Consider the following 27183-nt stretch of genomic DNA (forward strand, 5'->3'; position numbering starts at 1 on the left):
ATTTCCAGAGTGGTTTTACCAGTTTGCAGAATATATTTTGCACCCCATGGATCTTTGTATATTGGAAACGAATGCAAAAAGGAAGATGTTCAGCTGTACAGAAGCCTTCCTGGTTGATGCCAAGTGGAGCCTGCATAACTGCATTATTAATAATGGGGGAAACCACAAGTTGATGCAAATAGCAAAAGTTGTCATCAAAATTGAGAGCACCAGATAAATGAAATTGAAGTATGTCCAGAATGTTATCTTGAAGCTTGCCAAAAAATGAGACAACTGGTTCTGTGAGCCCTCTAGCAATCCACACCTTTTGGTCTTGGTGAAACTGAAAGTGTTTTCATTCTGGCCAGTGAAAGCTCTGAGAGACAAAGATGGGCAGGTTGATGCCCGTTTCTTTACACAACATGACAGAGCCTGGGTTCCAGTCAATAATTGCTACTCCATGTCTAAAGAAATCCCCTTTTCTGTGAAAAAGACTAAAAGTATCTTCAACAGTGCCCTTCAGAGATGGAATTTTACTTGGAGAACATACAGAGGAAGTTTGGGGTTTTTAATTACTCCCTGTTCAGGATGCCCTACAAGCCCAATAACCAGTACCAAACGCTGCTTGATCCCAACAACCCCAGTGTCAGAACTGTCAAGACAGAGAAGCAGGAGAAGGTAAAGCTCAATTTTGACATGACAGCATCCCCTAAGATCATTCTGAGCAGATCTCTTCTAAGCGTGGATGGGGTGGGGCATCGGTTTCAAGATCTCCCTGTCTGACATGCCTCACTCCCCAACCAGTATGAACTCTTCTGTGCACACGGGCTCCGATGTGGATCAGGATCCCAACATGAAGGTCCCATCCAGCCACTTCAGTGCAAGAGTCTATGGACTTCCTTGATAAGAGCACAACTTCTCCAGCCTCCACCAAGACTGAGCAAGCAGGGAAACCTTTCTTTCCATAAGCACCGAACCTGGATCAAAGCAAAGCTGAGATGGACCTGAAGGAGCTGAACAAGTCAGTCCTACAGCAGTCAGCCCCTGCCCCCCTCATCTCTCCCAAGCAGCAGGTTCAAACACAGTTCCAGCTCAGCCTGGACAATACCATAGAGTTTCAAAGCACAGCTACACATGAGATCTCAGAGGATGTTTACATAGCCATAGAGCACAGTGATTCCAAGGGTTTTGAAAACTCAGAGAGCAGTGACAGCGAGTACTCCAATGATGAGGAACTGAAGCCCAAGAATGAGCCGGAGAACTCTGAGGACAAAGAAGGGAGTTTGGTGGACAAAGAGGCCACTGCCATCAATGGGAGCCCAAGCTCACAAACCAAGTGGAGGTCAAAGAGGAAGTAGAGTAACTTCCCTGTCAGTGAGAATGAAGACCCCACACCTGCCAAGGAGAAGGCCAGTCCTGAGCCTGAGAAGGACTTTGGAGAGAAAGCAAAGCCATTACGTCATCCCACAAAGGACAAACTAACCAGAAAGGATGAAACAGTTTCTCCCACAGTGCACTTGGGCTTGGTTTCAGACACAGAGAAAATGAACTTGTCATAGACTTAGGTGAAGATCCTTCTGAGCAGGAGGATCAAAAAACAAAAACAAAACAAAACAAAAAGCCAAAACAAACAAACAAACAAACAAAAACCAAGAAAGACCCCAAGGTGCTGTCACCTAAGCAGCTGCTTCTTCACCTTAGTGATGAGAGGATCTCGCTCCTTTTCCAGGTTCTGCCACACCTCAGCAGTTGTAGGTAAACTGCCACCTTACACTTAAGCAGGCAAACAGCCTGCTCCAGAGACACCTGTACTGAAGCAGAGGCTGCTCTTACTGAAGGAGACTGTCCCAGCCATGCAGCTTGTGTAATGTACCAACAGTTCAGCAGAAGGAGGTCACTCAGAGCCCATCCACGTCTACCATCACGCTGGTGACCAGCACACAGCCATGGTCAGCAGTTTGGGCTTTGCAAATACCCTGGCATCTGGGATCAATGCGGACCTGTCCATTGCCACTGCCTCAGCAGATGTGGCTGCACATTGCCAAGTGCACTAGCAAAATGATGGACACCATAAAGGGGATGATGACAGAAATCTACAATGACCTCCCCAAAAACACCACTGGGAGCACAATAGCTGAGATTCCAAGGCTGAGGATTGAGATTGAGAAGCAGCAGGTGTGGCACCAGCAGGAGCTCCCCAAGATGAAGCACTGCTGAGGTGTGGCAGAGCCTGGAACAGGAGCAGGATCCTCTCAGCACTAAGGTGAAGAAGCAGCTGGAGCTGGAGAACCAAGAAACCATGGTTTCGCAACTGCAAGGAGTCTGTTTCCACCTGCTACTGCAGACTACCCCTATCAGCAGGCCCACTGGCCAGAGCACATGAAGTCCTGTACCCGGTCTGCTACGGTTAGTTATTGCCCTTCAGCAGGAAGCTGATACCAAGGCAAGCACAGAAACAGGAAATAAGTCATCGCAGGGCAGCTCCCCCAACACACAGTCACCACCTTCAGAACTAGCCAGCGCCCCCAAACAGAAATGAGTCAGCAGAGAAGTACAAGGACTGTAACTCCACGTTTCGACCTTTCTGGCTCCGGAGAGATGCTCTCCTCCATGCTCTTAGGCTCTAACCAAGTTTTTGTTAGCAAGAGGTGTGACAAACAGGCTGCCTAGACCCCAACCACTACAGACCACCAGCCTCACCCCAACTACCCAGACCACAAGTCCCATTCCCCGGAGCAGCAAGGCAGGTTTGTGGAGCATCAGTGAGGAGGAGCGAGGGTCATCTCGCCCTGAACACAGTGCAGGGACCAGCAGGAAAAACATCATGCCCAAAGAGGCCCTGGAGTCTCTGCCACCTTTGAAATTCCCAACATTCAGACTCTGTCCGTGGGCTTGGCTGCAGGACAGCAACTTCACTCATCCCAGCTCCTGCCTTGGCTAGGACGGCTCTACCCTGTGAGCCAAATACTTTAGGTGTAAGTAGGTACACTTCGATGTCACTGACCTAGCATACTTTTCCTTTTCATATCTATATGGACCTTAACTTCTTAAAAAAACCAGAAAAGCAAATACACACACACACACACACACACACACACACACACACACACGGAATGTTTTGATAAACCAGGGGCTGGATAGTGAACCCACTGGCCTCACTGTGGTGGCAGGACTGGGCCCAGGGGTTGCTATTCTCACATAGGCCCTTGTCATCGGATACCCAGGGGAGGGAGCCACTGTTGCACACTATGATCGGGGCTGTCAGGCTGTGCTGTCCTGGACCGACCACACAAAGCCATCCATCCACCTTTCAGCTATCCACCCCTCACAGATCCTATGATACAATGTTCAAACACACAAGCTAGCTGAGCTTGAAAGACACAGACAGAAGTCTGTGTGTGTGTGTGTGTGTGTGTGTGTGTGTGTGTGTGTGTGTGTGTGGTTTGTTTCCAGCTATGGTTCCATTAATGCTATGACTGCTGTAGTTCCATTTTGTATGTTGTTTAAAATGAGCATCAATCGAGGCAAAAGGTGATGTGTATATATCAGAAAAAATATTAATTGTATATCATTCCAGTACATTCCATTATACATTTTAGTCTCCGTTTACTTTCTCTTCATTGTTTAAAAGAGAATGCAAGATGCACATTGGCAAGCTACTTTACCCCGACAAGAGAAGAAAGGAAGAAACAGAAGAAGAAAACAGGAGAGAGAGGGAAAGAGGAAGAGGGAGAGGGAGAGAGGGAGAGGGAGAAGGAGAGGAAGAGGAAGAGAGGGAGGGAGGAAGGGAGGGATGGAGGGAGGGAGGGATGGAGAGAGGGAGAGAGGGAGAGAGGGAGAGAGGGAGAGAGGGAGAGAGGGAGAGAGGGAGAGAGGGAGAGAGGAGAGAGGGGAGAGAGAGACAGAGAGACATAGAGAGACAGAGAGAGACAGAGAAAGGAGAGAGAGAGAGAGAGAGAGAGAGAAACAGAGAGAGAGAGAGAGAGAGAGAGAGAGAGAGAAACAGAGAGAGAATTTGTGAACGTGAATTGTGGTTGTCAAAAAAACAAAACAAAACAACAGCAAAAACAGTCTAGCCTAGCTGGCTTATTTGGGAAGTATAACTGAATTAGCATATGGGAATATTTTTTTTCACATTTTCTTTGTATAAAATTTGCATTAAACTTAAATATCTTTGTAAAAAGAGGATAGAATGGAAAAAATAGTGGTTATTGTTAGATTGTTTTTAAGTATACATGGAATAATAAAGAAATCCAGGATTTATTCACAATTGTAGGAAACCAAGAGCAGAGATAGAGAAAAACCCTATCTCAATGATTAATATTAATTGCTTTAAATTGTTTTAAAGCAATATTAATCTCCAAAGAGGGGAGAAATTAAGAAAAACTACATTGTTTTAAGGATACAAGGGAGAAATAATGCTAATTGTTTAAGTGTTTTTGAATATATATGAAAGAATAAAGAAATAAAGTCCTTTGGTTTCTAATGTAGAAAACAAAGGTCAGGAGATAAAGAGAAAGAAATAGAAACAATTGTTTGAAATTGTTTTAAGTGCTTTTGAGTTGTTTAAATTATCAAAATGAGGGTGGTTGTAAGTTTTCTGGTATTTATAACATTACTATTACTTTGGGAGAAAGGTCAGAGTAGAGCAGGCCCTAATAAAAATGAGACTGCTAAATTGCACCAATCCATGTTGGGTTACCAGACCAAGGATGTGCTATTTTGGGAGAGAGGCTTTGTATTTGTGTAACAGGAAAGGAGAAACGGCTTCAGAATCCTTCCACACTAATATGGATCAAATATGATAGGGGCACATCTCCTGAAGATCTTGGCAATTGACAGGGAAGACTTCAAAAAGTCCAAACAGACATGGATGAAGATGTTTTACAATTGTTGTTGATTGAACTAATTCATAAAAAAGACAGTTGTCTTTTACCCGCTCAAATAAGAAAGAATTCATTCTTAAGTGATCTATACAGCTTGTATAAGCCATACAAATATCTTTATAGAACTAAAAATTTGGTTGTAAGATTAATATATTATAGAATGAAACACCAAAATAGAAATGAATCTTGGTTATTTGGCCCTATTCATCTCCCTTCTTCTTGATATGTTTCTCCCATTTCCTCTCCTACCTCTGCTTATGTGGCCCAGCTCATGGTCACGAATGCTCATCTGGACACTCCCAGAGGTCCTTGCCTCTGTATATGTTTTCTTTTATCTCTTCCACCATTCCTAGGAAGAGTCATGTACTTTCATTTTTCTCTTTTTCTTTGTTTTAATTTAATTTTATTTTTAATTTATGTTTCACACTCTGTATTCCATTCCCCAGCCCCCCATCCACCTGCAAACTGTTCAACATCCTATATCTCCTCCTCACCCACCCCATCTCCATGTGTATACACCCACTCCCCACCCCACCTAACCTATAAACTCCCTGGGGCTTCCAGTCTCTTGAAGGTTAGGTGCATCATCTCTTAATGAACATAGACCTGGAAGACCTCTACTGTATGTGAGTTGGGGGCCTCATATCAACTGGTGTATGCTGTCTATTTGGTGGGTCAGTGATTGAGAGATCTCAGGGGTCCAGATTAATTGAGATTCAATAACATAATCCACAATATAAACAAACTCAAAGAAAAAAATCACATGATCATCTCCTTACATGCAGAAAAGGCATTTGACAAAATATAAAACCCCTTCTTCATGTTAAAAGTATTGGAGAGATCAGGAATTCAAGGCCCATACCTAAAGGCAATCTAAGCAATTTACTGCAAAACAACAGCCAATACCAAATTAAATGGAGACATACTTGAAGCAATCCCACTGAAATCAGAACAAGACAAGGGTGGTCACTCTCCCCATATCTATTCAATATAGTACTCAAAGTGTTAGCTAGGACAATAAGATACCAAAATGAGATCAAGGGGGTACAAATTTCTAAAGAAGAAATAAAGGTATCACAATTTGCAGATGATATGATAGTATACGTAATGGACCCAAAAAAATCTACCAGAAAATTTTTTTTTAATTTTTTTGTTCTTTACATACATTAAATCTGGACTACAGGTTCCCATACCTCCAATTCTCCCAGTTACCCTTCTAATTTCCCCCTCTCCTAGATCAATCCTCTTCCATTTACCTTCAACAACAACAACAACAACAACTACATAGCAGGCCTCACAGGGATAGGCATCAATAAACAATAATCAATAAACAATTTATAATGAAACTATTTGCAGCCATGTCAAGCCTGGACAAGGTAAGAGGAAAAGTACGAGGAAAAGAATCCCAAGCACATGCAACAGAGTCAGGGTTACCCCCTACTCCTGCTGTTGGGGTGGGTCTCATAAGAGCACACAACAATTCCAGTCATATTTGGTTTATCCTGGGTCTCTCAGCTGACTAACCTCTGGTTCCTGGTCAACCACAGAGTGTGGGTAGTCATCCACATATAACCATAACATATATGCAGAGTAACTAGCTCAGACCTATGCAGGTTCCTAATTGTCACTTCAGTCTGAATGAGCACCGATGAGCTCTGCTTAGTTGATTCTGTAGGTTGTGTTCTCATGGTGTCCTCTACCCTTTTGGCTCCTAGAATCCTGTCTTCTCATCTTCGTCAGGGTTTCCCTAGAATCCCTTTCTGTTTGGCTATCTTTGCATCCAGTTAGCTCAGTTGCTGAACTATACTTCTTTGATGACAACTGGGCTGGGCAGAGTATCACTAGGAATCATTTCATTGAAAAAATTTCAAGTCCTATTTGGTTCTACCTTGAGTCTCTGGGCTGACTAGCCTCTGGTTCCTGTGGATCCACACAATGTCAGGTATGGACTCCCTCTCTTGACTTGGGTCACAATTTGGACCAGTCATTGGTTGGCCACTCCCAAAAGTTTGGTGCTTCTCTTAACCCAGCACAGGCATGACAAACTGTTAGTTGAAGGTTTTGTGGTTGTGTTGATGTCCTAGTACCACTGATGGGAGCCTTACCTGATTGCAGAAGATGAACAGTTTCAGCTCCATACCCACTATGAAGATTTGAAAATGAGAGATTTTCTAGGATCACTCTCATGGATTCTGGGGAAATTCTACTGCACTAGGTTTCTACATAACCCTCTAAATGAATACAGATTCCAGTTGCCTTCCCATTACTCTCTCCCCTCATTCCCCTGCTTGAGCCCTCCTGTTCCCATCCCCATGTGTCCATAGTCTTCTTTCCCAGAGAGATCAATGCTGAGCAAGTGTCTTTGTAGTCAGATAGGGGATCCTTTGAGCATAGCAGGGTCTTAAGTTAGATCAACTTCCAACTTTCTGAGAAAGCTCCATATTGACTTCCATAGTGACTGTGTAAGTTTGCACGCCCATCAGCAGTGGGGGAGTGTTCCCTTGCTCCATATCATTTCCTGCATTAGCTGTCACTTGTATTATTGATCTTAGCCATTTTGATAGGTAGAAGATGGAACCCCAAAGTAGTTTTGACTTGCATTTCCCTGATGGCTAAGGATGATGAACATTTCTTTTTAGTATTTCTCAGCCATTTGAGATTCTCACATCAAGAGTTCTCTGTTCATATCTGTATCCAACTTTTATTGGGTTATCTGGCTTGTTGGTGTCTAATTTCTTGAGTTGTTTATATATTTTGGATATTAGTCCTCTGTTGGATATAAAGATGGCAAAGGACCTTTTCCATTCTGAAGGCTGCCTTTTTGTCCTGTTGATAGTGTCTTTTGTCTGACATAGTGGTTCACTTTCAAGATGGTCCAATTTAGTAATTGTTGACGTTAGTGCCTGAACTTTCAGTGTTCTGTTGAGGAAGTTCTCTCCTGTACAATGCTTTCAAATCTACTTTTAAATTTCACTTCTATCAGGTTATGTCTATCCCATTTTATGTTGAAGTTTTTGATCCACTTGGACTTTAGTTTGGAGCATGGTGATAGATATGGGTCTATTTGTATTCTCTATGCAGACATCCAGTTATATGGGTACAATTTGTTGAAGATGCTTTCTTTTGTTCATTTTCTTAGTCAAAAAATCAAGTGTCCTTAGTTACGTACATTCATTTTATGGTCTTCCATTTGATTCCATTGATCAATCTGTTTCTATACCAATAACATGAAGTTTTCTTTTTTATTACTATAGCTCTGTAGCATAGCTTGAAATCAGGGGTGTTGATATTTTTAGATGTTCTTTTATTGTACAAAATTGTTTTAGCTAGTCTGGGATTTGTTTTTCCATATCATATTGAATATTATCTTTTCAAGGTCTGTACTATTGTATCATATCCAATAACAAGACTTTGAATTCTTCATTTGGAATCCAGTTTGTATCCTCTTGATCTCTTTCAGTATCTTATTGCTCCAGCTACCACTTCAATTATGATCTAGAATAGATATGAAGAACGTGCACAGCTTTGTCTTATTACTGATTTTAGTGGAATTATATTGTGTTTCTCTCCATTTAGTTTGATGTTGGCTATTGACTTACTGTAAACTGCCTTGACTACATTGCAGTATGTTGCCTTTACCCTTAACTTCTCTGAAACTTTTATCACAAAAGAGGTTTGGGGACTGTCAAATACATTTTGGGCACTGAGAGAGATGAACACTTGTTTTTTTTTTTTTTTCAGTTTGTTTATATGGTGGATTATATTGATGGATTTTTGTTTATTTAATCATCACTGCATCACTGGAAGGAAACCTGTGTGTTCATGGTGGATGCTGCCTTCTTGGATTCAGGTTGCAAATATTGTATTGAATACTTTTGCATCAATATTCATACAGTAAATTGGCCTGAAATTCTCTTCAGTGAGTCTTTCTGTGTTCTAGGTGGCAAGGTAGTTGTGGCATTTAGAATGAGTTTGGCACTGTTTCTTCTGTTTCTATTTTGTGAAATAGTGTGAGGAGTATTACCTTAGTGCTTATTCAAAATTCTGGTAAAATTTTGTACTAAAACCATCTGTCCCAGGGATTTTTTTTTTGTTGGTAGACATTTAATGACTGCTTCTACTTCCTTAGAGATGATAGGACTATTCAGATAGGTTAGCTGATCTTAATTTAGTTTTGGTAGTTGGAATCTGTCTAGAAAAGCATCCATTTTATTTAGATATTCCAATTTTGTGGAGTATAAGCTTATAAATTAAGACACTGACTTTTGAACTTCCTCAGGTTCTGTTGTTATGTCTTCTTTTTTTTCATTTGTGATTTTGTTAATTTGTGTACTGTCTGATTGTTAGTTTGGATAAATGTTTGTCTATCTTGTTGATTTTTTCAAAGAACCAGCTCTTGCTTTTGTTGATTCAATTTATTATTCTGTGTGTTTCTAAATGATATATTTCAGCCCTGATACTGATTATTTCCTGATGTCTATTCCTCTTGGGTGTGTTTTCTTTCTTTTTTGTCTAGAGTCATCCTATTTACTTTTGCTAGTTGGAAAAGTCCCAATTTCTTTATGAAGGCACTTATGCTGTGAACTTTCCTCTTAGGACTGTCTTCATAGTGTCCAGGAGTATAAACTTAAGGGTTCTTTGGAAACACAGTTGTATTTGATGGTGTTTTCTTGGGACAAACATGAAGAAGTGAGTGTTTTTGTGAAGTGGACACAGGTGAAAGGCTAAGACAGACTTGTGAAGCAAATTTTCATTGAAGCAGGTACAGGAAAAATGATGTTCTGTTAAAGCAAGAACATGAAAGGACACGTGATCAAGGATTCTTCGCTAGTAGGAGGCATATATTGGTCCACCCTGCACTGAGTAGTTAAGCTCTATTTGTTGAGACTCCATAGACAGGAACATATCAAAAAACTTCTGGTTATGTGGTGCAGTTTCTTGCCACTTCTGTGGACTTGGGCTGATTGGCAGAGATGTCAAGTGATACTAAGACAGGCTCACATGATGTGAATCAACAGAAGCAAGAGCTGATTCTTAGAAAAAAATCAACAAGATAGACAAAACTTTATCGCATGGAGGACACATGAAATTTAGAGGGAGTATAAAAAGAACTAGATGGACAGTTACTGGGGCTGAGCTAGTTTTGCTTATAGAGCTAGTTGTGGCATGCTTGTTGGTCTCAAGTCTTTGCAGATCTGTGATTCTCTGAGAGAGGCAAACTTCTTCTGGAGTTCTTGCTGGTCCCTCCTGCTGCCTTGTGCTGAGGCTGAGAGGCCAGGTTATCTCTGTTAGGTTGTGCTACCCTTATTGATTCATGTTTGCTATCCCAAAACTACTGAATTGGATTGCTGTTATAACCATGAAGTGTTTACAAGTGGATCAAGCTGTGCTGCTGACCTGTGTACTGAACTGCTGATTTACAGACAACAGAGATGGGACTTGCTCCAAAGAACCATTTCTAAACAAGTTCACTTCCTCCAAATCCTTTCTTTTCTACTATTAATCCTTTCTCAGATATCATAGGCCAAAAGGGATTTTTTTCATGAATTTGTGAGATGTCTGTTATTGTTGAAGTCCACAGCGTTAATCCATGGTGATCTGATATGATGCATGGGGTTATTTCAGTCTTCTTGTATCTGTTGAGATTTGCTTTGTGACCAATTATGTGGTTAATTTTGGAGAAAAGCTCCATGAGGTGCTGAGAAGGTGCATTCTTTTGTGTTAGGATAAAATATATAATAGATACTTGTTAGGTCTATTTGAATCGTAATTCTGTAAGTTTCACTATTTCTCTGTTTATTTTCTGTCTTGTTGACCTGTCCATTGGTAAGAGTATGGTGTTGTGGTCCTCCACTATTAATGTGTGTGGTTTAATGTGTAATTTAAGCTTTAGTAATGTTTCCTTATGAATGTTGGTGCAATTGCTTTTGGGGCATAGATGTTCAGAATTAAGATGACCTCTTGGTAGATTTTTCCTTTGATGAATATGAAGTGTTCTTCCCTGTCTCTTTTGATTGCTTTCAGTTGAAAGTCTATGTAGTTAGATATTAGAATGGCTACTCCAGGTTATTTCTTGGGTCTCTTTCCTTGGAAAAGCTTTTCCTAGCCCTTTATCCTGAGATAATGATCATCTTTGTTGGTGAGATGTCTCTTATATACAATGGAATGATGGATTCTTTTTATGAAATCATGTAATGATTCTATTAGCCTGTGTGTTGGGAAATTGAGTCCCTTGGTGTTGAGAGATATTAATGACCAATGAATTTTAATTCCTGTTATTTTGATGTTAGTGGTGATTGAGTGTGTATGTGAGTGCATGTGCATATGTGTGATTTTGTCTTCTATTGGCTTTAATGGTGTGAAATTATTTATTTCTTGTGTTTTCTTGAGTTTAACTAACCTCATTGCATTGGATTTTTCTTTCTGGTATCATCTGCACGGCTGGGTTAGTGGAAAGGCTTTTAAATCTGGTTTTGTCATGGAATATCTTGGTTTCTCTGTCTACATTGACTGAGAGCTTTGCTGGATATTGTAGTCTGGGCTGACAGCTCTGGTTTCTTTGGGCATGCAAGAGACCTGTGTCCAGGATATCTTTAGTAATGAACTTTATAAAAACATTGCCATGATCCTTTAGGGTAAAATGTCATAGGAAGAGGAACAGCTTTGACAAAATATTACTTCCTTTAACCAGCTAACACCTCAGCCTTCATAGCTTCTACCCTATCTTGTCTTTTACCTCAGAATCTTACCTTCTCATTGGCTATTCCCTGGTTTATGACATCATTTTCTCTCCTACCCTACCAGCATCTGGTAGAATCTTGGGGTTCCCATGGAGCTTCCTGTAAACAAATTGGATCACAGGCAACCTATGACCAGTGAACACTGTCTGCTAGTGGACAGAGGGGCCAGTTTGGTGAGAAGATCAGTCAAGGACAACCATTTATCCTGCTCCATTGTGGATTACTGCTATTCCCTCCCACCCTTGCTTTGATAATGTCAGGTAAGGAATGAAGCTTTAAAATGTTGATCATACCTTTCTTTATCTTTAGTATAAATTTAAATCCTCAAAAGGCTATGGGTACTAGAGATACAGATATCTCAAGTTGAATGGCACATTTAGCTTTGGTTCTTAATAAGAATATGATTTTGTACAGACTGTTTTCTCTCAACTGTTTCTTCATCTGCTTCAGGGAGATTAGAGTGTATGCTCTAAGCATAGTATAGTTGTTTCTCAAGAGGTAAGGAAACAGGAAAAAAATTTCAGGTAATTATTGATGGTGTTAAATTTAACAGAAACATAAAGTAGAACAAGGTGTGAAGAATCTAGCAATCCATACCATGATTTTAATGGTCTCCCTCCACTACTGCTTCCCTGTTACTGTTCAAATTCAGTGTTTTTTTTTAAATGTATCTTTCACACAGGTATGGTGGCACACCTATGTTCGTATTTCATGTGAGTACTATGAACAGTTTCATCAATGAACAGAGTATGTAGTGGTTGAAATAGTGAAGATCAGATTAAGTCTACCTTGGGCTACAGTAGCCCTGCCTTGACACAAACAAAATAAAAAATACAGATAGAGAGTGATTACCATGTCGTAGAGAACTCAACCTATCTTAGTTAAAAAGAGAGTGTGGGAGAACATAAGAGGGGACTGGAATCTGTGAAGTCAGTGAATGCAGTGAAAGAAATCTTGAGGCTGTTATATAAAAGACAGACCCACAGGAACTGGAGAGAGCAAAAAAGTCCAAAGTATAAAGATGAGGGACTAGAAAACACAGATATCAAATAAGTCAAAACTCAGAGATTATCCTAAAGGAACACCGAGATAATTAAAGATGAAATATTGCAAAGAACCACAGATTTAAAGTAAAAAAAGAATCAAGGCATTGCAATGTCCCAAGTCCTGTCTAGGCAAGCACACTGTTGAGGTTTGTCTGCGTGCTGGTTCCATGTTATATAGAGAGGACACAATCCCCCTCTGTTCCCTGGTTCCTACTATCTATCACATCTGTGAAGAGTTTGCTAAGTCTTGTATACACAGGTTTTGTTGGATAATATCAGTTGGGGCTGGCAACATCACAGTGAGTTGTTCTCTGTATAACGCTAACTGACACAGAACCTGGAATTCTCACAATGCTGCCCCTCCAGAAGAGTTCTAGGTAAGTAACAGTAACAGAGGAAGAATCAGTCTTATTTGGGGTTGAATTTCTAATATGTTAGCAAATTTCAATGTGTCAGCCATAAACACACAAAAGTACCCTGAAATATTATCAACAAGTCATATAAGTGTTTAATAGGTATACTTAAATGATAAGAATCATGAATTATAGAAGGAGTAGTAGCTGCACAGGAGGACTTAGAAGGGTCAAAGAAACTGTGAATTCACTTATGAAATTCCTTGATACATATTTTTTTAAGCTCAGAGTAAATGTAAGCCTGGTGGCATTGGTAGACATCTATAATAGCACCATTCTAGAAGCAGAGTCAGGCCAAGACCAGTCTTTATGATTCTAAGGCAAGGCTTATCTAAGTAGAGAGACCTGTCTCTTTACATAAAGTAAGATATGCACAGAACAGGGCAAAGTTAGGGGCATGAGAAGTTGTCTCAGGCTCTCCTTCCCCTGAACACTTTTGTTACAGGACCCAGATATGAGGTCATATCACAGTAGGTATGAGAGCAAGACAAAACAGTTGAAAATGAACTGTGTTTACATTAGTGCAAAGGTTACCAAGTCAACTAGGCACTGATTGCCCACACAGGAAGAACAGATATCAAGTGAGTGTCATCATGTCCAGTACCAAAAATTAGTCTGAACATTTGGAAATGTTCGAGGGAACACTAGTTTAGAATCACTCTCCCATTCAGTAGGACCTGGAGATAGCTCTCCACATGACACTAGAAAACATCCATCTCATTTTCCCACTGTCCTCTTCCTTCCCTACAGAAAATTTCCAAAGCACACCAATTTTTGGTACAGAAAGCACTCTACAGCTCTCTCTGCCTGTGCTGAACAACTCCACACCCTCAGGCATGGTGTGCAGATATGCCAGTGTCTCCATCCCAGCTGTGAGTTCAGCATGGCTCCTGCCATCAGCATCCAGCACTTCTCTCCAGCCACTCATGAGCAGTGACTACCTTAACTCACATAATAGCATGACTATGCTGACAATGCTGAGTGACCAGAGCCAGGTCTCCAACTCCACATTCTCCTGTCGAGGCATTCTTGAGTGGAATATCACAGGAAGCACAGACAGGAGGGCAACTACACTCTAGGAATTCAATGTTTCCTGGACATCACAATGTCCTTATGTACATGAGTCCAGTGTGATAAAATTTTAGATGAAATGCCATAGCACTTTCTATCCAACACTGTCTGCTAGCTTTATCCAGGCCACACTACCTGTGGTGCTGAATCAAGAATATAGCCTGGTATATTCCTACCAGGAGGGTAGCCAGATATATTACTATGAGCACAACAGCCTGAGACCTCTGATAGCTGCAGAACTTACAAAATGTCTTCAGGACCATGGTTCTGCTTCTTACCCTGAGAGTCATGCCTCTGCCCCATCACCAGAGATGGCGATGGTGCTAAAGAAATGTCCAAACACCTTTCTCTACCTCTGCCACCATGTATTGCACATTTTCTAAAGCCACACTGTACAACAGTCTTCCTAGTAAGTATAGAGCCAGGAGGGGAAGGAGTGGGATCTGTGCTCCACCTTATAGTAATGGACGTCCCACACAAGGGAGAATGTGGGTCCTTCCAGGTTAAGTACAGCTGTGGCTTTCCATCCCCACCTTCAGACTCTATCATGAGAGAGAATGCAAGGCATAATGAGTAGTATCCATACTAAGTTAAGTGATGCCCACAGAGCACACCACACTCATACATCACTGCTCAATGTGTTCAGTCTCATGCCTCAACTACGCTGTAATCAACTCTTTCCTGGTATGTTTCTAAGAGCTATAGTAGACACCAAAGAATTGTGTGTGTGTGTGTGTGTGTGTGTGTGTGTGTGTGTGTGTGTGTGTGTGTGTGTGACAGGATCATCCATAAGTCAAAATTTTTCTGAAGATTAACACAGCTAAGAACCATCCTAGAGAACATATTTTTCCCAGATTCCAACCACTTATCCTGGAATTCTCTTCCACTTAAAATAATATAGTGAGTTAGGTGCAGTACACGTACCACTGCTAAAATTGCCATTCTGCAACTTCTTTTTTTTTTTTTTTTTTTTTTTGCTGTGTACTTCAGAGGAGACCCATGATGAAGATTATAAGATCATGTAGACATGTTCTCTAACACTGAGACACAGCGCAAGCCCAAGGTTTTCAGTTTCTTAAATCAATTTTCATGCCATTTGTAAGAAGCTTGTGAAACATGGGGCTGGAGGAAAGCCTCTGTTGTTGAAATTCTTGCCTGGACTGGATTTGGATATCTAAACCCATGTAAACATCCAGGCTTCTGAGGTATGTGTGTAATGCTGTTGGCACAAGTTCACAGAGACAAGTTCTCAGAAATTATTGACCAGATAACCCACCTAATAGTACAGCTCCAAGGAAATGAGAGGCAATGTATCTTTTTATACAAAGGGGAAGGGAAGTAAGGACCACAGGCCAAGGAATTCTGTAACCTTACCATGTTGGCTATGCATCCACACATCACACAAACTCAAAGGAACACAAAATCATATGAGATACTTGACATGGCATGGATACCAGAAACAACAGAGCAGTCACCATCTTTCTGCAAATGTAGCAGACGGCTCATAGGAATGGCTTTCCCATGGTGCAGAGGCCAAAGTACTGTTCATCACCAAAGGAGGTCAAAACTGGAACTCAAGCAGGTCAGGATACAGGAGCCAATGCTAAGGCCATGGAGGGATTTTTCTTAATGTCTTGCTCAGTTTGCTCCCTTATAGGACTCAAGACTACCAGCCCAGGGATGGCACCACCCACAATGGGCCCTCCCCCTTTGATCATCAGCTAAGAAAATGCCCCACAGTTGGATTTCATGGAGGCACTTCCACAACTCAAGCTCCTTTCTCTGTGATAACTCCAGCCTGTGTCAAGTTGACACAAAAAAACAGCCAGTACAACTGACCCCTTGTCAACTTGACACACAAATATCACTATTAAGTTTCAACCCTTACTTTCTTATTCATCTCCAAGATCCAAATAACTTTAAAAGTTCCACAGTCTTTACATTTTAAAAGTTCAATCCTTTTAAAATATCGAATAACTTTTAAAATTCAAAGTCTTTTTAAAAATTCATAGTCTCTTAACTGTGGGCTCCATTTAAACACTTTCTTCCTTTAAGAGGGAAAAATATCAGGACACAGTCAAAAAGCAAAAGCAAAATCAGACTCTAACCATCCGATGTCTGGGATCCATTCATGATCTTCTTGGGTTCTTCAAGGGGCTTGGGATACTTCTCAAGCTCTGCTCGTTTTAGCACACACCTTTTTTTTGTAGGCTCCAGATGCCTGTATTCCACTGCTGCGGCTGTTTTTGTGGTCATGGTACTGGTATTGCTTTCTTCCACTGCAACTAGTCCTCATCAATAGCTTCTCATAGGCTCTCTTCATGGTGGCAAACTTCAATTCCTTTGCATGATTTCTTCAGTCCTTGGCCATTAATTGTAACTGAGGCTGCACCTTCACCAATGGCCTTCTGTAGCCTCAGATGCTCTTCAGGACCCCTTAATGCCTTCAACACCAGTAACACCTGGGTGACTTTTACACATTACCAAGTCCAGCTACAACACAAGGTAAAACCTTGGCTATCTTCCTAGAAGATTTCACCTCAACAATGTTGGTCTCCTTTTAATCACTGATAACTTCTTAGCTCCAGCTAACCAGCATCAATACTCCCAGTAACACAAAGATTCACTTGAGCGGTTCTGGTATCTTGTTAATCACAGCTGATTCTTCAGCCCCAGCTAATCAAAACTGAAATTTCACAAGTCAGGCCTCCATCATCTGCATTGTTCTCAACAATGTCTTCCAAGCTCCCACATAACATCCCACAGAGCTCTTAACACCAAATGGATCTTTTAGCCCAAAGTTCCAATGTCTTTCCACAAACCAGGTCATATTGTCACAGGAATACCCCACTATACTGATACCAATTTTCCTGTAGTGCTATAAAAGGAGAAAATCATATTTACTGTGTACTGACTTCTTCCTTGACTCTTTTGCAGTGGTGAAACTGGATACATCCCTGGGATTGTCACCTTCAGGCCAAACACATTGTCTGATGAAGAGTCCAGAATTCTACCTCACTTGCACTCCGGTTTCCCAGAGGAAGACAGCATCTGTTGATGGGGACGGGCCATTAACAACACCTATCCCTAGCCATTCAGAATTCCTTGCCTTGTCTCCAGCTCCAAGCTCAGAACAAACAGAGATTAAAAACATGCATGAGATGGAAGTTGAGCATTTGATGACTCGGGATGCCTATGAGGGAACTAAAGAAAACCAAGACCCATCATTCCTCCCTTTATCACACCCTGACTTGCAGCAGCCTCTAAACTGCACTGACACTGGGAGCCTAAGACAGAAATCTGCTTCTGACAGTGCCAGCTTAGGAGGCATCCCCCTGGGTCTGGAAGAGATAGGAACACTGGACAGTTTGATGGTGTCCACTATTGACTTTGCAGATATCACTACATTGGTGACAGATAGTCACCTTCCCCAATTCTTCAACTTCCTCACCAGTTTAGATCAATACCAAGATACAACAGCAACTCAATCCAAAGACTCCACAGTCATCTGGAGGGATCAGACCCAAGAAAACTCCAGAGTCACCATTGGGTCCTCTGATCATGTGAGAAAGAAAGACCATGAAGCCTCTGAGTTGATTGATGGAACTCCTCAGGACAAAATCCCAAACTGGAATCTAGTAGAGGAAGAAGGGGCTATGGCCAGTTTTGGGGTCAGTGACAGGGCTATTGACAACATGGCAAAGGACTTGGAGGGCAAAGCTCCCAAAATGTCACCCATCAGGCCCAGCAGAGCTAGGGGAAAAGGGCAAGACAAGACCACATGGACCAGAGAAAATAATTCCAAGAAAACAGAGGAGCTCAAGAAGTCAAGGAACAGAGTCAAAGCTGAAGAGCCCACCATCCTGAAGACCAAGATAAAGAGGGATCTACCTGAGCTCAGCCACAACAGCTTTAAAAAGCCTAGAACTCACCTTGGCACGCACATGCTGGAGTCTGTGCAGGTCTTCTACCCTCTGGGGAAAAAGAGTGAGAAGAAACCTGCCACCACTTCTTCCCAGGCTCTGGGAACTTTTAGCAGCAACAAATATCCTGGGCCAGGCCCAGCCACAACAGTACTACAGGATATGCCACATGAGTGCCAGGGCCCTGACAAAACTCCAGGCAAGGTTCAGAGAGCAGAGAGCAGTGCTCTCAAGGAGTGTCCATCTCAGTCTCAGTATGAGCTGCCCCCAGCTGGGAAGGTCAGGTTAGTACCTCTGCCTTTCCCAACCCAGGAACAACCTCAAGCCAGACCTGTTTCCAGAAAGCCCCTCGATCTGGCTTCATACAGGCCCACTACAGCTTACTCTGAGAGGTGTCATTTTCACTCGGCTCAGCTTACCACACTAAAGCCATCACAACCACCTTCTATCAGCAAATCTTTGATGGCTTCTGCCAAGCCAGCTATGCCAATTTCTTCCAGTGCCACACAATCGAATGTAACCAATATCACCCACAGTAGCACTGTGCCTCAATCAGGCACCTTGAGGCCTACATCCTATAGTGAATCATCTCAGACTTCCCTCCAGAAGGAGCCTCTTTCTGCTGCCAAGAACAAGGTGACACCACCTCTTGAACCTCAAACTCAATATCTGTTGCAAGACTTCAGCTGCCAACCCATTCCATGGAGAAAAGTTGACATTCTTGGACCAGTTGTCTCACAGCTCATCACAAAAGAGCAGAGGCCAGAGAGGGAGGCCATGAAGAGGAGGGCTCAACAGGAGCGAGAGAATGCTGCCAAGTACACTTCTCCTGGGAAACTGCAGCTTTTTCTCCAGAGGGAGAAAGATATGGAAATTTCCCGATACTATGGCTATGCAATGTAAGAGCTGCCCAGACCTTTCAGTGTGGAAAAGGATAAATATAGACACTGATACATACGTACGCATACCTGAGTATTATATGAATGTGTAGTAGTGACATGGGTACATCTGTGTTATGTAAATATTTGTTTATAGAAATTGAGAGGCAAATTTTCTATCATAATTGTAAATATTTCACTGGAGAAATTTAAGTCAATCCTTTAATTCTTGGTATATAGAGGATTTGTTTTTATTCTCATGACTTTGATTTTTAAAAATCTAGGTTGCTCAAGCGATATAGGTTATATAAATATATGATATAAAACTCTGATAATATTTAATATTAAAGCAATTCATTAATAGCTATAGTGGTAATAAAATTATTCTCCGTGAGCTTGTTTTCATTGTACTAGTCACTGAACATGGTTTGTTCTCTAAAAGTTATACTATAACCTGAAGACACTAGAGCTGCTACCAGTTCCTCTCACCCCAGCTCTTACTCATTATTCTATAAAAGAACACTTCCTGCTATTTTGTGAGATGAAATACAGGCTTTCATGTATATACAACCTAGCTCTCATACATGAGAAAAACATTATCAGGATGACTATGTTTCTGAATTAGATTGAATTGGATAAATGTATTTGTCTCAAGTTGTATCCATGTCTGGAAATAATTTATTTTAAAGTGTGTATCTCCTCTGTATATATTCTTTGGCAACATTTGTGTGTAGATCCAACAAAGAGAAGATAAGGGTGTCAGAACTCTGGTTCTGGAATTGAGGAAAGTTGAAAGGCACCATGAGAGTGCTAGTAACTCAGACTGGGGACAATCCAAGAACAATATGAGGTTGTGTATGCTGAAACATCTCACCTGGCCCAGGCTGAATGCAGATTTGTGTAAATAACATAATTTCATTTTCTTTATGTCTGAAAATACATCTCTATCTATGTCCAACATGTTTTCCTCATCCATGATGAGGCTTTTGAACACCAAGCTTTTTTTTTTTTTTTTTGCAATTTATTACAGAAATGGATGCACTGATGCACAAGAATCTATCCAATATGTTGAGTTCTTTGGAATGGTATACAATAACCATTGGGTAGGCCAGGTTTTGGCTTTTGGAGACCCCTCCAAATTGACATCAAAACAGGCTGGAATACTTCACATCACCACCAACATGTCATAGCTTCCTGTGCATTCCCTCAGAGGCATTTGTCATTGCTTTTCTGACTGACTTTGGATGACATTTCCTGAAATTCCACTGTACAATTGTGATTCTTCCAGAGTCTAGGGAAATTATTTGCTGTCAACAAAGTGAGTTGCCTTTCTTCTTATGATGCTGATATTTTTCTAATTGTAAATAATCTAGATTCTATTCTTCTAATATATCTATAGAACATATTTGCTCCTGTTCTTGAGGCCATATCAACTCCTTTCTTAGCTGGGAAGGATGCCTTTACTTAACAGTTTGTGAACTGTCAGGAATTCCTGCATGGCTGTGGTTCTTCTACGTCCTTGCCTATCCCTGTACCTTGAAGTCTATGTGTTCCTCTGTGCTCTGACAGTTTCACACTTGTTACACTTAGGGCTCTGATGCATATGGCATTGGCCTTTTCCAAGGTGATATTTCATCAAGCTAATTATGCCTTTATTTTTAAATTTTGATTTCCTTTTAGTTTCTTGAAATATGGTATCTCTCCATAGCACTAGACGTCCTGGAATAACTATGTAGACCAGGATAGCATTGAACTTAGAGGAATTAGCCTCCTTCTGTGCCTAACACACCCTGTACTCCTATCTCCAGAGGGCTAGAGATAAAGGAATACTCCACCATGCCAGGCAAAATGACGTTTCTGAAGATATGGGTACAGGGGAAAAATTCCTGAATAGAACAGCAATGGCTGTTGCTATAAGATCGAGAATCAACAAATGGTACCTCATAAAATTGCAAAGCTTCTGCAAGGCAAAAGACAACAATCAATAAGAAAAAAAGCCCACCAACAGATTGGGAAAGGATCTTTACCTATCCGAAATCAGATGGTGGACTAATATCCAATAAAGAACTCAAGAAGGTGGACTCCAGAAAAATCAAATAACCCCATTAAAAAATGGGGCTCAGAGCTAAACAAAGAATTCTCACCTGAGGAATACTGAATGGCTGAGAAGCACCTGAAAAAATGTTCAAAATCCTTAATCATCAGGGAAATGCAAATCAAAAAAAAAAAAAAAAAAACCTGAGATTCTACTTCACACCCGTCAGAATGGCTAAGATCAAAAACTCAGGTGACAGCAGATGCTGGTGAGGATGTGGAGAAAGAGGAACACTCCTCCATTGTTGGTGGTATTTCAAGCTTGTACAACCACTCTAGAAATCAGTCTGGCGGTTCCTCAGAAACCTGGACATAGTACTACCGGAGGATCTAGCAATACCTCTCCTGGGCATATATCCAGAAGAAGTTCCAACCGGTAAGAAAGACACATGCTCCACTATGTTCATAGCAGCCTTATTTATAATAGCCAAAAGCTGGAAAAAACCCAGATGCCCCTCAACAGAGGAATGGATACAGAAAATGTGGTACATTTACACAATGGAGCATTACTCAGCTATTAAAAAGAATGAATTTATGAAATTCCTAGGCAAATGAATGGACCTGGAGGGCATCATCCTGAGTGAGGTAACCCAGTCACAAAAGAAATCACACAATATGTACTCACTGATAAGTGGATATTAGCCCAGAAACTTAGAATTCTCAAGATATAAGATACAATTTGATAAACACATGGAACTCAAGAACAAAGACCAAAGTGTGGACACTTTGCCCCTTCTTACAATTGGGAAAAAAACACCCACGGAAGGAGTTACAGAGACACAGTTAGGAGCTGAGACCAAAGGATGGACCATCTAGAGACTTCCATATCCGGGGATCCATCCCATAATCAGCCTCCAAACACTGACACCATTGCATACACTAGCAAAATTATTTGAAAGGACCCAGATATAGCTGTCTCTTGTGAGACTATGCCAGGTCCTAGCAAACACAGAAGTGGATGTTCACAGTCAGCTATTGGATGGATCACAGGACCCCCAATGGAGAAGCTAGAGAAAGTAAACAAGGATCTAAAGGGATCTGCAACCCCATAGATTGAACAACAATATGAAATACCCAGTACCCCCCAGAGCTCGTGTCTCTAGCTGCATATGTAGCAGAATATGGCCTAGTGGGCCATCAGTAGAAAGAGAGTCCCATTGGTCGTGCAAACTTTATCTGCCTCAATACAGGGGAATGCCAGGGCCAAGAAGTGAGAGTGGGTGGGTGGGAGAGTGGGTGGGGGAGCATGTAGGGGACTTTTGGGATAGCATTGGAAATGTAAATGAAATAAATACCTAATAAAAAATAAAAATAAAAACAGAATTGTGTAGGTAATGAGTGGTTTGTTTAAAAAGAGTGTATGTAGAAACTGACTCACATAGCCTCTTCCTCCTTCTTCCATCCTACCACATAAAGCAGAATACCAGTACCTGGCCACATACTCTGAGAGAGCAAGCATTCCCAGCAGATACACGAATATTGAAATAATCCTCTATATGCTACCAGATCACCACTGATTAAAGCTAGATATAAACAACAGAAAGAACAGAGAGCTTAAAGTATTATGGAAACTGAACAGTTCTCTACTGAATGAAAAATGGGTCAGACAAAAAGAAAGAAATTAAAGACTTTCAATGACAATGAATACACAGAATTCTCAAACTTGTGGGACACAATGAAAAGAGTACTAAGAGGAAATTTCATAGCACCAAGTGCCTTTAGAAATAAATTAGAAATATTTGATACTAGCAACTTTACAGCACACAAGAAATCTCTAGAAGAAAAAGAAGTCAAATCCAAGAGGGACTGTAAGAAATAATCACTTTTGGTTATGAAATCAGTGAAACTAATACAAAGAACAAACCAAGAAACAATGAATCACAGGTGATTCATTGAGAAAATAAGCAAGATAAACAAACACTTATGCAAACTAAGTAAACAGTGGGGAGAGAATATCAAAACTCACAAAATCAGACACAATGGTGTGGGTAGAAGAAATGATACTGAGTTATGAGGGGTCCCGGTTAGTTGACACTGTTGTTTTTCCTTTGGGGTTTCCAACACCCTTCAGCTCCTTCGATCCTACTCCTAACTGTTCCATAAGAGTCCCTGACCTCAGTCCAGTGGTTGGCTTAGTCAGCTGCTGGTAGAGCCTTTCAGAGGACAGCCATACTAAGCTCTCCTTTACACTTACAAAACAGCATCAGTAATAGTGTCAGGGTTTGTTCGTGGTCCATAGATGGATCCCAAGTGGAGCAGTGACTGGTCAGCCTTTCCTTTAGTCTCTGTTCCATTTTTGTCCCTGCATTTCTTTTAGACAGAGGAATTCTGGGTCAAAAAATTTGAAGGTGAGTTGATGTCCCCATCTGTCCACTGAGGACAGTGTCTAACTACTGAAGGTGGTCTCTTCAGGTTATATTTCCACACTTTTGGGCACTTTGGCAAAGGTCATCCCCAATGTGTCCTGGGAGCCTCCCACATCCCAGGACTTTCCAGAGGTGACCCCTAACCCCCTGAAGCTGAATATTTCCATTAATCCAACTGGCCTTCTGGGATAAGACAAAGCCACCAACCAAAGAACATATACGGGCAGGTCCATGCCCAAGGCACATATGTAGCAGTGAACTGACTTGCTTGCCTAAGTGGAAGAGGTTGCCCCTAATCTTATATATACTTGATGCTCCAAGAAAGGGGGATCCTGGGGGGAGTGAGTTAGAAGTGGATGTGTGAGGGGGCAGGTCCATGCCCAAGGCACCTATGTAGCAGTAGACTTCCTTGCTTGGCCTGAGTGGAATAGGTTGCCCCTAATCTTATAGATACTTGATGTTCCAAGGAATGGGGATTCTGGGGGAGTGAGTTAGAAGTAGATATGTGAGGGGGTGGGGGAAAAACCCTGTCAGAGGCAAAGGAGAGATGTAGGGATGGTTCAACATACAAATATATCAATGTAAAATGATATAGACAACCTGAAATAGAAAAAATAATCATCTCATTAGATGATGATTTTAATTCAATATAATACATGAAGTCTTTGTAAGAGCAATAAGACAACTAGAAGAGATCAAGTATATACAAACTGGAAAGGAAGGAGTCAAAGTGTTGTCACTTGCAGGATATGATAGTATGCAGAAATATCCCAAAAATTCTATCGGGGAAATCCTACAGTTGACAAATACCTTCAGTGCCATATCTGAATACAAAATTAACTATAAAACAAAACAGTAACTCTCCTATATACAACCAATAAATAGGTTGAGAATAAATTAGGGAAACAACACCCTTCACAATAGGTATAAGTAATATGCAATATCTCTAGACAAGCAACTGAAGATCCAAATGATAAGAACTTTCAAGTTTTGAAGAAAAAAATAGAAGATGGAAAGATCCCCATGCCCACTGATCAGTAGGATTGAAACAGTTTTTAATGGCCATCTTACCAAAAGCAATGTGCAGATTCAATACAATTCCAAGCAAAAGTTTGACACACTTCTTTACAGACCTTGAAAGAACACTACTTAACTTTATATAGAAAAACAAAAATCACATATAACATCTACAACAACCCTGTACAATAAAACAACTTATGGAGTTATCATCCTTCCTGACACCAAGTTGTTCTACAGAGTAGTAGTAATTAAACTGCATTGCATTCCCATAAAAACAGACAGGTTGATCAATGGAATTGAATTGAAGGCCATGAAATAAATCCACACACTTATTTTTGACAAAGTAGCCAAAATTAGACAGTAGAAAATAAGAAAGCATCTTCAACAAATAATGTTGATCAAACTGGATGTCTGCTTGTAGAAGAATGCAAATAGATCTATATTTATCTCCCTTTCCCAAACTAAAATCCCCATAGATTAAAGACTTCAACATAAAACCAGATATACTAAAACTGATAAAAGAGAAAGTGGGATGTATATATATATATATATTTCTAAACAGAACACCAGAACCTCAAGCATTAATATCAATAATACATCATTTTTAATTTTTAATAAATTAACCTCATGGGACCTCATAAAACTAAAAATCTTTAGTTAGGCACTATAAAAAGGACAAAATGGCAGCCTAAAGAATGGGACAAGATCTACACTAACACTCCATCAAACAGAAACCTGATATCCAAATACATTACTCATTAAAAGAATTCAAAGAACTAGACATCTTATGACACAGTTGAGGAAGTGTACTTGAGGTATGGTGGAGCATCCTTACAGTATATGCCCAGGAGTGGTAGAACTGAATCTTGAGGTAGATCCATTATAATTTCCTGAGAAACAACCAAATTGATTTCCAAAGTGGCTTTATAAGTTGCTTTGAGTGATTTGAACTATGCAGACCTGGCCTAAGAGGTTTCAGTGGAAAAGAACTTCAGTATGTGGCCTAGAGACAGTTTTTCTGGTATTTTGGTGAAGATTGTGGCTACTTTTTGCCCTTGTTTGAAGAGTCAGAGGCTAAAGTGCAGAGACTCAGATTAACTGCATTGACAAAGGAAAATTTAGAACCACCCATCATAAACTTTGTTCTCTGGTTAAATTTCATGAAGAACATTTTTAAAAAGTATAGCAAGCTGAGAAAAGAAATATATAAAATATAAATAATAATATATATAATATATATTATTATATAAAAATATATAATAAAATATAAAATATATGGTTTGAGTATTAAAGGAGCATCAGGAAGTGAAATGGAAAGTAACTGTGAGAGTCAATGGGAAGCCATTGTGAAGGTGCAGCCTCAGTTGCAGTTGATGGCCCAGAACTGAAGGGGTCATACAAAGGAGTTGAAGCTTGGCACCATAAAGAGCACGTATGACAGACTACAGGTGAAGCCTAGTTGCAGTAGAAGAATCTAGTATATTGGAGATGCCATTACCAATGGATAGATAACCAATAACAGCAGTGGCAGTGGAGTAGATCAATCTGGGCTTGGACTACTAAGAGAGAAGAGCTGGAGAAATGACCCCAATCGTTTGGCAAGGCCCAGAACATCATTTACAGATCCCGTACATTGAAACAGGAAGCTGTAACATTGAAGTTGCCTTGGAGACCTGAAAATATTCAAGATTCCAGAGCCATCGAGCCACTGACTTTCTGCTGAGGAAATCTGCTAATAGGTAGTGGAGCCAGCCCAGGAGAAAGAAGTTTGTTGCAGTCAACAAAGATGAAAAAGGACTTGGAGATCTAAAGACTGCTTTAACATCAGCCATGGAGATATAGAGTCTGGAGTGTGCCCAGATGGCTTCGTTTCTTGTTTTGGGGATTACAGATATGTGATTGTATGAATCTCAGAAAAGACTTTGAACTTTTAACATTGTTCAGACTATTATAGACTCTGGGGACTTTAGAAGTTGGACTAAATGTATTTTGCATTGTGCTATGTTTCGGTATGGCCGTTATAGACTTATATGTTTGGATAAGCCTATGGGGGTTCAGGAAGTGCAATGTGATGGTTTCTATATGCTCAGTCAATGGATTGGCATTATTTAAGAACCTCACCCTAGCTGCCTGGCAGCCTTCAGATGAAGATGTAGAACTTTCATCTCCTCCTGAACCATGCCTTCCTGGATGTTGCTATGCTACCACCTTGATGATAATGGATTGAACTTCTGAACCTGCAAGCCAGTCGCAATTAAACATTGTCCTTATAAGACTTGCCTCATGGAGAAAAGCACCTGAGCAGCTGGGGCGCAGGGTCTGCTGACACTCGCCAACTGCCCACAACACCCGCCACAGGATCTTAAGACTTCTGGTGAGGGGAGCACAGCTTCTGCTCCAATCCAATTGCGCGGGACCTGAGACTGCATTAGTTAGGGAAGCAGAAACCGGCCTGAGTAGGACCACAGGCCTCATCCGGCTGGATCAGCACCGGGGTAGCGGGAGCGCAGGGTTGCCTGACACCCGCCAGCTACCCACGACCCCCGCCGCAGGATTTTGGGACTGCTGGTGAGTGGAACACAGCTTCTGCTCCAATCCAATTGCGCGGGACCTGAGACTGCATTAGTTAGGGAAGCAGAAACCGGCCTGAGTAGGGCCACAGGCCTCACCCGGCCGGATCAGCGCCAGGGTAGCGGGAGCGCAGGGTTGCCTGACACCCGCCAGCTACCCACGACCCCCGCCGCAGGATTTTGGGACTGCTGGTGAG

General features: G+C 41.2%; 1 protein-coding gene and 1 pseudogene across 1 annotated transcript; both read left to right on the top strand.

Annotated features, from left to right (window-relative positions):
* Window positions 1-2920, top strand: part of LOC110287910 (MYND-type zinc finger-containing chromatin reader ZMYND8-like) — a 31688-nt pseudogene extending 28768 nt beyond the window's left edge.
* Window positions 2921-11746: 8826 nt separating this feature from the next.
* Window positions 11747-18961, top strand: LOC110288894 (uncharacterized protein C2orf78 homolog). Its single transcript, XM_085841876.1, has 2 exons — window positions 11747-11865; window positions 17073-18961. The coding sequence occupies exons 1-2, from the start codon at window positions 11859-11861 to the stop codon at window positions 18959-18961; spliced, it is 1896 nt and encodes a 631-aa protein (XP_085698002.1). The 5' UTR covers window positions 11747-11858.
* Window positions 18962-27183: the final 8222 nt, after the last annotated feature.

Source organism: Mus caroli, unplaced genomic scaffold (genome assembly GCF_978045245.1).
Source record: "Mus caroli unplaced genomic scaffold, Mus_caroli_1 scaffold_8, whole genome shotgun sequence".
Lineage (NCBI taxonomy): Eukaryota > Metazoa > Chordata > Mammalia > Rodentia > Muridae > Mus > Mus caroli.